Raw genomic sequence first — 12,798 nt, forward strand, 5'->3', positions numbered from 1 at the left:
TTGTACGTCAGAAGTAAGTGTTAGTGAAAGTAAATTGTGCGTTCGCATCACATTTTCGCTTTAATGTTTTAACATTTAAGGTTAGAAAGAGAGACCAAGACTCCGGTCAAGGGTTTGCATTAACTGTATTAATATGTGACTTGACATTATTTTTGTTTCTTTATATCAAGAACACATGAGAGTTTATTGGGCTAAGGCTACCCCGGGGCTCCCAGACAGACCACAGCATGGGCATATATCTGTATTTCTGATTAAACAATTGATGATGCTACTTGATAACTCTTGCTTGCTGTCTTGCCACTCCTCAGGCTATTCCAGTTTACAGAAATCATATCAGCAGCGATGGAGATAAAGACATCAGATACGGCGCCCGAGCCTGCTGCTAATGCTGCTAATATAATACTAATGAGCTACTGTTGAAGTCCGATATGGCCGTTGATAATGGGGGCTAAAAATAGCACTGAATACAAGCGCTCAAACATTGTATTCCCGTGGCACACTTTAGGATATTCATCACTAAAAGGTTATGAAAACTATGCCCAAAAGTCTGTAAAGAAAATAAAAACTGCCATGTGTAGATGTCTCTTAAAGTTTGGCGCTCCCACCTATCCACCCAGCCACATCACCTTTCCAATAAAGCGTTTCCAATAAACGGTGGTCTGTTGTGTGTGCCAACCACACTAATTTGAGGGACGTGGCCGGTGCGCTGTTATTGCATGTTTTATTTTTTTTAAACGACAAAATAGGCAAGTGGGCCCATACTCTTTTGATCATTTAGTGACACAATTTCCTTGTCATGTTACCATTTCATACGGCCTGCATCACAGTAAGTAATTTAGGCCTAAATAAAATGAATACAGTCATACCAATGGGAATATTTAACTTGCTTTATTTCTAAAATACAATTTAACATATTTTAAACTTACGTCTGTTTTTAAACAACATTTCATTGAAAGTAAGAAAAAAAACATTATTTACATGGTGTTGATATTTACAGGTGGGGTGAAAGATGGCACATTCCATGTTTTTTCAATCGAGAGGTATCAGTCCATTGTACGTGTAGGCCTATGTGTCCACAATGCGATGCTCCGTTGAATAGAAAAACACGTTGTTGAGTTGAATCTGCAGGTTTGTCCTTTTAAAAATTGTTTGTTTGTCATAGTTGTCCATCCTGCTCGGTTAGTAGTCCGGATGAGGGGTGTGCGTCAAACTGTGCCGTCGCAAGTCACAGTTGCGCCGAAACACCTTTCCGCAGCGGTCACAGCTGTAGGGCTTGATGTCTGTATGGGTAAGAAGGTGAGTTTTCAGGTTACTTCTTTGATTAAAGGTTCTTCCGCATGTGGGGCATTTGTGAGGAGATTCCTGTTTAGATTTAAAGCAAGCAAATGATTATTCCCTTTAATTGTAGAATAATGTATTATTCTAAATGTGTTTCAATCAGTTGTATTTCACTGTGTGATGCAAACTATTGTGCTGAGTAACGTTTCCCGCGTTTGATTGACTATATTATGAAAATAAATCTATCAAATATTTTTTTCATGTCAAGATAACTAACCCTAAACCTACAGGAACACCATCCTCATCTTAAAAGCCAGTGGTAAACCATGCATGATGAGTGAAAATACACTAGTTTCACAACTCATACAGAGCAGAACTGCAGTAATGGAGTTAAGGTTATGTTTGTCGTAGTAATTGATGACGTTTAGAAGGCTTACCTGCATATGTAACGTTTTATGGACTGCTAGAGTTCGAGACTGACAAAATCCCTTCCCACACTCTTGACATTTAAACGGCTTTTCCTTAGAGTGGATGTATCTGAGGAGAAATGACAACGGATAGCACACGGTTACACTCTCAAATCTATTTATATAACGATTTGTTTTTGGTCGTTCAAAGATGTTGAGTCATTATAAAAAAATGTTCATTGTGCAAGTTTCTTTTGGTGCGTAAAGAGGTGCGTCAAAGGGCTATGGCGCCCTCATGATGCAAGCGTTACACTGCAGGCTAAAATATGTCATTTTAAAACAAACAGAGACAATTACAATATATGTTCACTATTATATCACATAATATATCACTATTGATTATTTTAGGGATAAGTCTCAAATCAAATATGGCGGGAAACATGACAGTTTCCTTGTGGAATTTTCTTTCAGTGTAAACGCCTGTTCTAAAGCACATAAGACAGAGCACGTTCATATCAGGAAGACGTTAAATCAACACAAGCATGACAGTTATGAAACTTACCTGTGGTCTCTCAAGTGGTCTTGTCTTCTGAAGGCCTTGTGACAGATATCACAGGTATAGGGCCGTTCGTCCGTATGGGTCCTCTCATGAATTAGGAGGTTGTAGGACTTGGTGAAGTGCCTGCCGCAGAACTTACAAATAAATTCCTTTTTCGTCTTTGACGGGAGCCTTCCCCTGCTGGGCTTTCTGTCCGGGGACAGTTTGTTCAGCTCAGAGATCGTGGCCCCGAGGCCCGCTGTCAGCTTAGAAAGATCAGCAGCTTTCGGTGGGTCCTCCTGGGTGGCGGCGATGGCAAGGTTAGCAAAGTCAAACCTTGGCCTGTCCTTGTGCAGTGATGGGAGAACGTGCGTAAGCGCCCCTTGCTTCGGGTGGAAGAGGTGAGCGGCGGCGAAGGGTAAGGCTGGGAAGGGGAACCTGGGGTCTACCAGGCCCTGGGCCGCGGCCATTTCAGTAATAGTCGACCTCAGTCCTTGCATGTGTGGATAGCCAAGTGTCCAGTGGTTCATGTGCATGGTCTGTACCGCGCTGAGGCCGTAGAGTCCCTGCAGCTGGTCCACAGCGGCGGGGAACGTGTTGACTGCCTGGAGGAAGGAGTAGTTAGTCAGCTGGAGAGACGGGTGCAGTGGGATTGGCGCGGGCAAAGCTTTGCTCCCCATGTCGGCGAAGGTCTTCACGGCAAAGGCCTCAGCTGAAGTTTGCTTCGTAGAACAGAACCCTGTTTAAAAAGCAGAAAAACACCAAATTAATACGAGCCATGCGCAACTTTACAATGCTCTCTAAAACACTCACAAGCATTTAGTTTCAGATACAGTAAAAAGAAAACCTGACAAAGACAATGACATACTTGAAACAAACGAGTTGGCAACAGAGGTTATTGTAAACTTTGCTACATTTTGTTATGATTAAGTTTCATGGAAATTATGAGTTCTCATTTGTTTTAAACTATTTTCTGAAAAGCATTCGGAATTGTTTATGGACACTATGAGCTGCTTTGCGGTCATAAAAAGCAACCTCATAGTGGTATTGTGTGGTTTTGAAACGCTACTTGACCCAGACCCCCCATACTTATTCAAACGTTTCAAACAGGCATTAGCTTCATGCTGGCATATGCGCAACCGAAAATGTAATATATATTTGATACCTTTAAGATTTAAATGTTTATAATTTTGCCAGGCATGCTATTACCCAACGCGTTTGACTGAGAATAGTTATAGGCCTAACTATAGCAAATGTCTTTCTTATCTACTCAAATAAACGTTACCTCAATTATTGTTGTAAAGTACAGTTGTTTCACTTTTACGATTTATGTATGTCTTATCACTAAAACAAATATCTTCTGTTTTTAGGAGCTACGTGTTTAGGAATTAAGGTCAATATTTCAGAAGTGGTCTACATCTTATTTTGCAGGCCTGTCATCATTTGTTCGCCTGACAGGAGTTGAGAGTAGAGTAGGAATATTGTGTGACTTAATATGGAGTTACATGCACAAGTGATGCGGAACCTCGAGTTGAAAAGTAATGCTTTCGTACAAGCTGCTGCTTTTCTTCAAGCTCATAAGCGAATCTGAGGACATGTAGTGGAATACCAAAAAGAGGCCGTGATACTTGAACTACAACTGTATATCAGACGAGATTATAAGCCTAATGTAAATTTATATCTAGGTCTTTGGGATGCATCATTTGGGACTGACAATGGACGCAACTAGCCTATATTTCAGAATCACGTATCCAAGAAGACCTTTTTGACGTTACGGGTAAGCCAGATACGATCCACCTATATTCGTTTCTAATGTTGCTGAAACATTTCGTCACGAGTAATACAATATTTTTTACTTCTCTTATTTGCATCAAGATAATTCACATCCCTTGAAGAGAATCCAAGATTAGATCCAGATCCGGTAGTTGCATAGTTTAGTGTAAACAGTTGACTATTAGAATGCAGAGAAAATAACTTGCTGTGTTTGCAGGCTTCCATTTACAAGTGTAGCGCTACAGTTAAGCTGCTACTGTAAATCGTGTTGTGAACATGTAGCCTTCCTCGTGTTCATATGGTCGCTGATCCTCCAAGCCTTTACTCGGTTAGAGTATGCAATGACATTTGGTTTTAAGTTTACTGAAGAGTTGTGATTTTATTAGACTATGCCAGGCAGGTGTATAGATCAATGCTGTAATCTAGGTGAGTTTAGCTTTGTTTTAAATAAACAACCAAATACTAAATAACAACATAACCCAAGATGTTTGCCTTTCTTTTGGCTTTATATAACGTTATTTATTTATTTTGTTTGTTTTACTTTAATTAAGAACAGTCCTGTAACATTTTGACGTGTTTGTCGGCTAACTTTTTTGACAGGATGACTGTCAAAATACTTTCAGTATGGGCTATAGTGACAGGTCCCTGAGCAGCAAAGATCACTGCCTGTTTCAACATAGCTGTAATATAATCTATTGTAGGCAAACTATCATGCGAAACAGAATCTTACCCCCAATAAATAGATGCCAAAGGTCACCCGCGCAGTGTTCAGCGGAGTCTCAGTAATCCACAACTATACTAAACGGCGGTTCCAACTCCAATAGAGCGTCAGCAAAAGTTTTCCAAGTTCATCCATGAAAGTCTCAGTGCCATAGCTAAAACAACTATCTCGGGTACATAGACTTTGCGCAGAAATAGTTTGAAAAAGCGGATCAAAAGTGCGCTCGCGCAAGAGTTCAAGGGACACAAGCGCAAGAGTCCCGTGCTCTGTGCAGAGATCGGCTCGAGTGCGCGTGAAGAGCACAGGTCCTTCACTTTTCAGGGCTCCGGGCTCTGGCGCGATCAGCCCGCCCTCCGACACGCCTTCTCGCTCTGATTAACTCCAATGTTCTTCTCTGTTTATTTGTGTTTGGATAGCAACTACGGTTCTAGAGGACCGTGTTCGACCCAACCTGCAGCTGACACACACTTCACATACCTTCCTTTTTTTATGCGGTGAAACACTTTCTTTAAGTCACAGAAATAGCTAAAGGAAGACGTAATCGATTTTCAGTTCATGCTTCTTCTAAAGCATGTTCTTCAAGACTTGTTGAGAGAATATGTTACAACAGTTTTGGAAACCATGCTGCTTATTGCGTAAATGGTGGGCACATGTAAGAACCACCACATTAAATGGTTTTATTTCTCTGTGGTGGAAGTAAAACCCCGAGGTCTGCGCCAGAGCAAAATATTCCCAAATCACTGACACAGTTAACAAATACTAAGTAAACCGTGCAGCGCTGTTTTCAATATTCTTGTTCTGAGTTAAAGCTATACCCTCGTATTTTACGCACATTTACCCCAATTTAATACATCATTTTTATTTTAACACAACTGCTAAATAAAAGGAATATGTGATACTCAATCTTATGGGAAAAGCAAATATGGCCTCTTCCATCGTCACAAAAGCTCATTGAATTTTGCCTTTCTAAAGAGGTGCTTGAAACCAACTTATTAACACTAGTGTATGATTACATAAATAATCTGACATAGCCTACAATTAGTCATCCATTTAACGTTCCATTAATTGTATATGCTGTCTAATAATGATTGGCGTTTAATATTATGTAGGTTATTGCAAATTCTTTAACTGAAAATAATCGATAATTATTTCTGTTATAATCTGCGGATATTGTTTAATTAAATTATCCTAAACTAATTTATGGTATTTTCTATTACATTTATAAACTATTTTTGTCTACGCATAAACGTTGACGATTATATAGCTTAGTAGCCTATAATAGAATGAATAGTGACACGTGATAAATGTTGTCTTATTTTTACAGACATTGATACATTGGTAACATTGCAATGCCATTCAATGTAATAATATTTTTAATTTTCACTTTTAATCCAAACCGTCGTTTGTTCAGATGGTAAATGTTGTATTAGTAATTTAGTCATTAATTCAGAATAAAAACAAATAAAAAATTAAGCAGTCAAGAACTAATCAATTATTTGTTCAAAAAGTTGTCTTAAACAACGTGCACTGCTCAGCGTTTTCAGTTGAACAGATTCTTCAAATAAATCTACGGCTTTGTCCTTATAATTTCATATGTCATTTTGCTCTGTTATCACTGTTTAGAATTATAGTCAAATGTATACTTTTGATAAAAACGAAAAAACAATGCATTATTGTTGTAACTTACATCAACATCAGTAATTACAAATGTGAACCAGGGACAAGGATGGTGACAACGCAGCAACCTGCAGCCCGTGCACAAGCTGTCGAAAGCTGTTTGCGCAGAATGCAGGTCTGCAGCGCCGCCTATTGGTACTTTGGTATAACACACTGCAGAACAATTAGATTTACTGCAAATGTCCCACTGGCACTGTATGGACTATATGAACAACAAAATAGCTCTGCTGTAATATCCTTAAACTATGGTAAAATATTACTGCGTTTGAAAACGTCTTGGCTAAAACGTTTTTTAACTTTACTGCAGCCCAAAGATAGGTAGGCCTATTAGATCGCTAGTAGTTTCTGAAGTTCAAATCCCTGCATCATTTTGACACTTGATATCAAACACCAATGTCGTTCACCAATGTCGTTTACGCATCAATCAAGACACAATAGAATCAATCACTCAACCTGCATAATCACAAGCGTTCACCTCGCGACATGCATTCCACTGAAGCCAAGACAAGCACACTTGGTAAATACTGGTGGAGAGCAAGCCAAGCGGGACGGAAGGGACGTAAATCTACACAACCTTACTCATTAGACAGACAAATAGTTCTCATCATGGAAAAAAGGGGTGCACGGTCTTTCAAGTCCACATGATTGAGGAACTGAGTCTACATTCTGATCTTATAGGCAACATAAAGGTTACGTGCATTTCAATGTTTTTTTGAGGAGGGGAGTGAAGCTTCTTGCAAATGTGTGGTTAGTTTTAAGTTTCAGATCTTTGAATGACGCACGATTTCCAGCGAAGAAGCCCATCTGCTTCTGCATATGTTTGGAATCAGTCGAATATCATTGAGAAGAATTAATTTGGTCTAAGAAATATCTTGAAATACAACACAACAAATATTCGTTCTGTCACCCCAGTGATGTGTCATTTGGTAAAGAAAAACAGTAGAAGTTATGCCGACTTGAAATATCCAGTTCATAACAAATAATAAAACAAACAACAATTAAACAACAGTAAGAGGCAAAAGATGTAAGTATTCGAAATCAATTTGACAGATGTATTAGGACCTTTAATGTTTTGATTACTACAACCACTAATCGATTTGTGTAAAAAAGTATAAGTGTTTACTGTACACAAAACAAATATGATTCTTATATGTACAGGCAACTACTCTGTGCAAGTCCCCGTCGGAAACTACCAATGTCACACTGTTTTTGGCAGAGCGGTGTTTAGGCTGTTCAACTCTTAGGGGGACATTTTTTCTACAAGGGTGCAACAATATCACCATACAGCCTTCCTTAAAAATGCCAACTCCACCTAATGCACTGTAAGGTCTTTACATTTCAGTGCAACGTACATACACTCATACAAACTGGTCAAATGTGAGTGAAAGCCAGGGGCTCGTCTTTCCCCTCCAGCTTGGTTCACAGTAAGCATTTCAACCATGCGACTACAAGCACTGACTATAACACACAAGTGTGTATACTGTGTCTATAAGTTCAGATCTTGCCCTCTAACTGGACCCCCACAATCCCCCCAAAGTACAGCCACCACAGTAACCCCTCCACCACCCAGACACATGACAGCATGTAGAGAAGAGTCCCCATACCAGCCACGCAGACGAGCAGCTGCTGCTACCGACTCTGTAATGGCCGACGTTCTTCCCTCTCGCGCGACGAGCGACGATAAACAAGCAGCTCGTTCAGTGTAATGGGTGCAGGCTGGGGTCGCTGGCCGACAACCCAGTCATGTTACTGCTCCCAGTCCATAACCATATCCTCTTAGGGTCAGGTCATTTGGACCATGCAGACTGTTTTAGTGGGCAGGACTGACAGACTGAGGAGACTGGACCTGAACAGAATAACCTTGGCTGTTTGTACTCCTTTGTCACAGACCCATGTCTTCTGATATCTGTGATTCTTTATCCCTCAGTGTAATGTATCCTGGTCATTTGTATTGGTTATTGTACCTATTTCAGTTCACGTGGAAGAATTCTCTGTACTCTCTTCAACAACACATTTCGCGGAAGTTTCACTATCAAGCGTATTAGTTATAGAGATGAAGGGTCTGTTTATTTTAAACAGCTCTCGTCACTATTTCTTCAGTTGTATCATGTCATATACTTCCACCATTCATCTTACCTTTCGGTCTGCTGCTTGTATTTGTAGCACAAGGTAATAGTATTTCCTTCGCAGGACACTCACAGTCGCTGAGAGACAACAAGACCTGGATCTGACATAGTTCCTGGAAATCGAGTTGGGTTCTCTCTCTCTCTCTCTCTCTCTCTCTCTCTCTCTCTCTCTCTCTCTCTCTCTCTCTCTCTCTCTCTCTCACTCTCTCTCCTTCTCTCCCTCTATCTCTCTTTTTTATCTTTCTCACACATACAATCTATGTGCTTGAATGTGCGATTGTGTGTATGTGGTTGTGTGTGTGTGTGTGCAGGTTGACAGGATGTCGGGTCCGTGACACCAGGGCTGGGTAGGTCTCTGTTACCTGCCTGCTGTGGTTTTGAAGCCCCCACAACCCCACCTACACTCCTCCTCATCCTGTCCCACCAGCTCAGCGTCACTGTGAGCGTTTTCACACAGAGAACCCCCCTTTTTGACAACTTTTTTCCCCTAAAAACAGAGAGAAGAAGACTATTGCTGGAAATGCAGTGTTATACTTAATGTACTGTACAAGGGGGCTCCATGACGGTATGAAATGATATCCAGCCCAACACATCACCATCTTGCTTCTGCCACCTACTCTTTAGGGCTTTGGGAGAAGGGCATTACAGGGCCAATATGTTTGTCATTTCAAAGACACAGGTCTACAGGACCACCTCGGATACAACCCTTAAGGCAGTGAGTCTCTTCAGTGTGTTTTATCGTCACCTTTTGTGGTGGCTCAAAATACTTCAGACCTCTCCTAAGGTGTTTGACAGTAGGGGGGAGGACCGCCCCCTGTTGGTTGCGTTGCTGCACTGCTGGCGTAACCACTGTGGGAGCAGCTTAGCAAAGCAGCCGGAGGACATTTTTGATGTACGGCCCACCTTGTTCTCGGAATAATTTATTCTGGTTTTTTTTACCGTCCCCCCTCTGTGTCTGTAAGCCCTCTTCACTCTCTCTCTCTCTCTCTCTCTCTCTCTCTCTCTCTCTCTCTCTCTCTCTCTCTCTCTCTCTCTCTCTCTCTCCCTCTTTTTATAGTGCTCTTCTTCTTCAAACACCCTCTTTTTTCTTCTTCCCCTTCCCCTTCCCCTTCCACTGCTCTCTCTCTCTCTCTCTCTCTCTCTCTCTCTCTCTCTCTCTCTCTCTCTCTCTCTCTTTCTCTCTCTCTCTCTCTCTCTCTCTCTCTCTCTCTCTCTCTCTCTCTCTCTCTCTCTCTCTCTCTCTCTCTCTCTCTCTCTCTCTCTCTCTCTCTCTCTCTCTCTCTCTCTCCCTCTCTCTCTCACTGTCTCTCTCTCTCTCTTTCTATCCACTGTCACTCTCCTCCATTGCCCGCCCCAGTTCTCCCCTCCCTGTCACTTTCAGTGTGATCTAATAGAGGCTGATGGTGTAACGGCGAATGCTTCCCGTCAAGTCTCTGGTGGGGAACAACACAGGAACCGTTTCAGATGAGGCTGCGTGCCTGGTCTCTCTGCCCAGCCAGGGGAGTCTGCAGACCAGCCTGGAGCAGCCGCTGAAGACCCCTGACAGCAGCGGGCTTCCCGGCTGCCTTGAAGAAACCTGTCAGCTCTGCGCGTGTGTGTGCGCGTGGTGGTGGGAGTGTGTGTATGTCTCTCTCGTGTCTGATCTCTTTCCCATCTGCCAGCTGCATAGCTGCGCCCGCTCGGCTCTCTCCGTCCGCCATGTGTTTCCCGGCGTCGAGGCACCTCGGCGTGACCGAAGCCAGCGCTCCCCGTGACGTCAACCCCTTCGCCAGAGAGGCATGTAGATGGAAGCCGCCATGACATCCTACTCGTCCATCCAATAAAACCCGCAGTTAACGCAGCTCAACCCTCGCAGCATTTCCCATTTGTCAGCGAAACGCTTCCTTCCTCTGTCCCAGCAAGGGTCTGACTTCTTCTCCTGCCCAACATTTTTAGTCTGACTGTATTAGATGGAGGAATCATACTGTACTCGACGAGGGGGGCTTAAATGTGGACAAACTTAGTCATGACTTCTTCAAATCTTTACGAAGGACCAACCTTTTTTCAATAGTTTCTCGCACACACATACCCACGCAAACTTTCATTCACACTATAAAAAACACGTAGATTTTATACAGCATATGCACATTGAGGGTAGTTATTATATATAGTTAGTCAAATAGGTCCTACGCCCTTCTCTCTGGAGTGAATGAGAGAGGGAGGGAGGAAGGGGGTGTAAAATGTTCTGTAAAAAGTCAGCAGGAGAGGTGGTGGTGTGTATAGTCTGCTCCACATCCCAGTCTCCCCTTCCTCCAGAGCCGCAATATAGGCAGAGAGGGCTCCATCAAACTGCCTCTGTCATGTGCTGACCCCATAAAGCCACTGCTTTCCTGCGCTGTAACTGGATGTGAGCGACTGGCGGCCATGAAACAGGGAGCACTGGAGGGAGAGCTGACAGGCTTGACCTGCCATCTGCAGGGGGCATACACCAGATTGGGTCATGATGGCTGTCAGAGTTCTAACATGCCCCAGTTTGGAAGAGGTGGGGAACAAGCCAGGCACTCACAGACATGTGAATTCATGAAGCCAAAGTCGAGATGTGTGTCTCCAGACAGAGTTGCCGATCTCCATGGTCACCAAACCTCTGTCACAGTAGGTCAGCTTGATCTGAGCAAGGCCAGGTCCAGTGCTGTGTTGACCGGTGTGGAACAAAAACCACACTCTCCCCTTCCCTCCATCCCTCCCTCCCTCCCCTCCCTGCTCTGCCCTGCCTTGTCCAGTCCCTCAGGGTCCACTGCAGGCCTTTCTGGAAGCTAGGCAGTGGACGGTAAAACTCTCTCTCCAGGCACCTGCTTCCCAGCCACGCTCTAGTGTTGTTAATAGGCTGACGAGAGACATAAACAAAGTTACTGTTCCGCGCTGGAGGGATAAATCACCCCAGGCACACAATGTCCCGGGCACTCAGTCAGAAGTGACGTTTTTAAAAGCCTGGTGGCGACATGGCTCTCAGAGGCCCACGCCTGGTTCCCTGGTCCTGTCCAGACCAGTACCTGGGGAAAGAGGGGTGGGGGAATTGGGTACAGAACGAGAGAAAGACACGTGAAGGAAGGAAGGAAGGAAGGAAGGAAGGAAGGAGGAGAGAGACAGATAGAGCTTTTGTCCTGTAAGGATAGAGGAAAAGACCAAGGAAGGGATGGTGTGGAGGTGAAAACGGATAAGAGGAAAGTAAAGAAAAGGAGAGAATTCAAGTCTGGAGTGCAGGGCTGCCACATTGAGAGAGGGAGAGTAAACTCTCTTTTCAAGCCACTGTGACAGTTGTGAAAACATTGAAGAGATGATGCCTCATTGAAATGGTCTCGCGTATGAATCCAGCTATTTCATAGATTTAGTGTAAAAACTGGAATACTGTCATTTTCCACAGTTTGAAAATACAGCATGTAATCTCTCATATCATTTCATATCCCCCCCCCCCCCCTTCTTTTCTTTCTTTTTTTTCTCAATGCCAGATGTAGAAAAGCTGCATGCGGAAAGACAGGAAATGGCTTTCCCCTTGAAAAAAAACAACGAGAGCAAATCCCAACAACGTTACAAGAAAGACCTTCAGCTGGTACAGAAACAGCAGCTCGCTCTCCTGATTCATTACCAGTTTGACGGCCTGTGTGTTCCTTCTCCCTGTTCCTCATCTATCCATCCTCGTCCTCCTATCAGCAGAAGCCGAAACAGAGCCTGTTTCCCTCGGAAGTTGGTTTGAAGCTAAAAATATCTCCCTGTGGCGGGCGTCCAAGCTTGTAGCTCTTCTCCCTCTCATTTTCCCTCAGCTCTTTGAACTAAAATAATATTTATGAATGGACTCTCTTGTGTTTTAGATAGCAGTCTGGGTACTTTTTGTAGTGTTGCAATACTTGAGGGCACAGGCATCTGTGGACTGCCACATGCACACTCACACACACACACACACACACACACACATACACACACACAGGTGCAGACCAAGGAGACTATCATCAGTCAATCCTAATCACTTCCTCTCCAGCCCAGTAAAGCCCCATTTTCTCCAGCAGCATTTTACAAGTTTCATGTTCACAACTTGTAACCAGGGAAAAATCTGACTTGCTTCTAAGTCATGAGTAATAATAAACTTCTGAGTACATTAGCAGTGTACACTATTTACAATCCAACAGTCAGACAGGAAATACTGCTTTTATAAACGTCTACTTCGAAAATGTATTTGTGCTTTTAAGAGGGTTTTAACCCTGTTTATGACACATCGGGTGAGGGTGTCGTTATTGGTCATGTGTG

The 12,798-nt window shown here is 43.0% G+C and overlaps 1 protein-coding gene across 3 annotated transcripts; it reads right to left on the reverse strand.

Moving 5' to 3' along the window:
* Positions 1-884: 884 nt before the first annotated feature.
* On the reverse strand, positions 885-8,609 carry osr2 (odd-skipped related transciption factor 2). 3 transcript variants are annotated; one of them, XM_067238295.1, is made up of 4 exons: positions 8,531-8,609; positions 2,248-2,962; positions 1,716-1,815; positions 885-1,362 (listed from the first exon to the last, which is right to left on the reverse strand). In XM_067238295.1, exons 2-4 carry the CDS (start codon positions 2,901-2,903, stop codon positions 1,180-1,182), a joined length of 939 nt encoding a protein of 312 aa, XP_067094396.1. In that variant the 5' UTR covers positions 2,904-2,962; positions 8,531-8,609; the 3' UTR covers positions 885-1,179. The 3 variants fall into 3 exon arrangements, with proteins under 3 accessions (XP_067094396.1, XP_067094397.1, XP_067094395.1); XM_067238296.1 differs by lacking the exon at positions 8,531-8,609 and adding an exon at positions 4,727-4,919 and having other exon boundaries at positions 885-1,280; XM_067238294.1 differs by lacking the exon at positions 8,531-8,609 and adding an exon at positions 4,727-4,919.
* Between the last annotated feature and the right edge of the window lie 4,189 nt (positions 8,610-12,798).

This window comes from Osmerus mordax, chromosome 6 (assembly GCF_038355195.1).
Source record: "Osmerus mordax isolate fOsmMor3 chromosome 6, fOsmMor3.pri, whole genome shotgun sequence".
Taxonomy (NCBI): Eukaryota; Metazoa; Chordata; class Actinopteri; order Osmeriformes; family Osmeridae; genus Osmerus; species Osmerus mordax.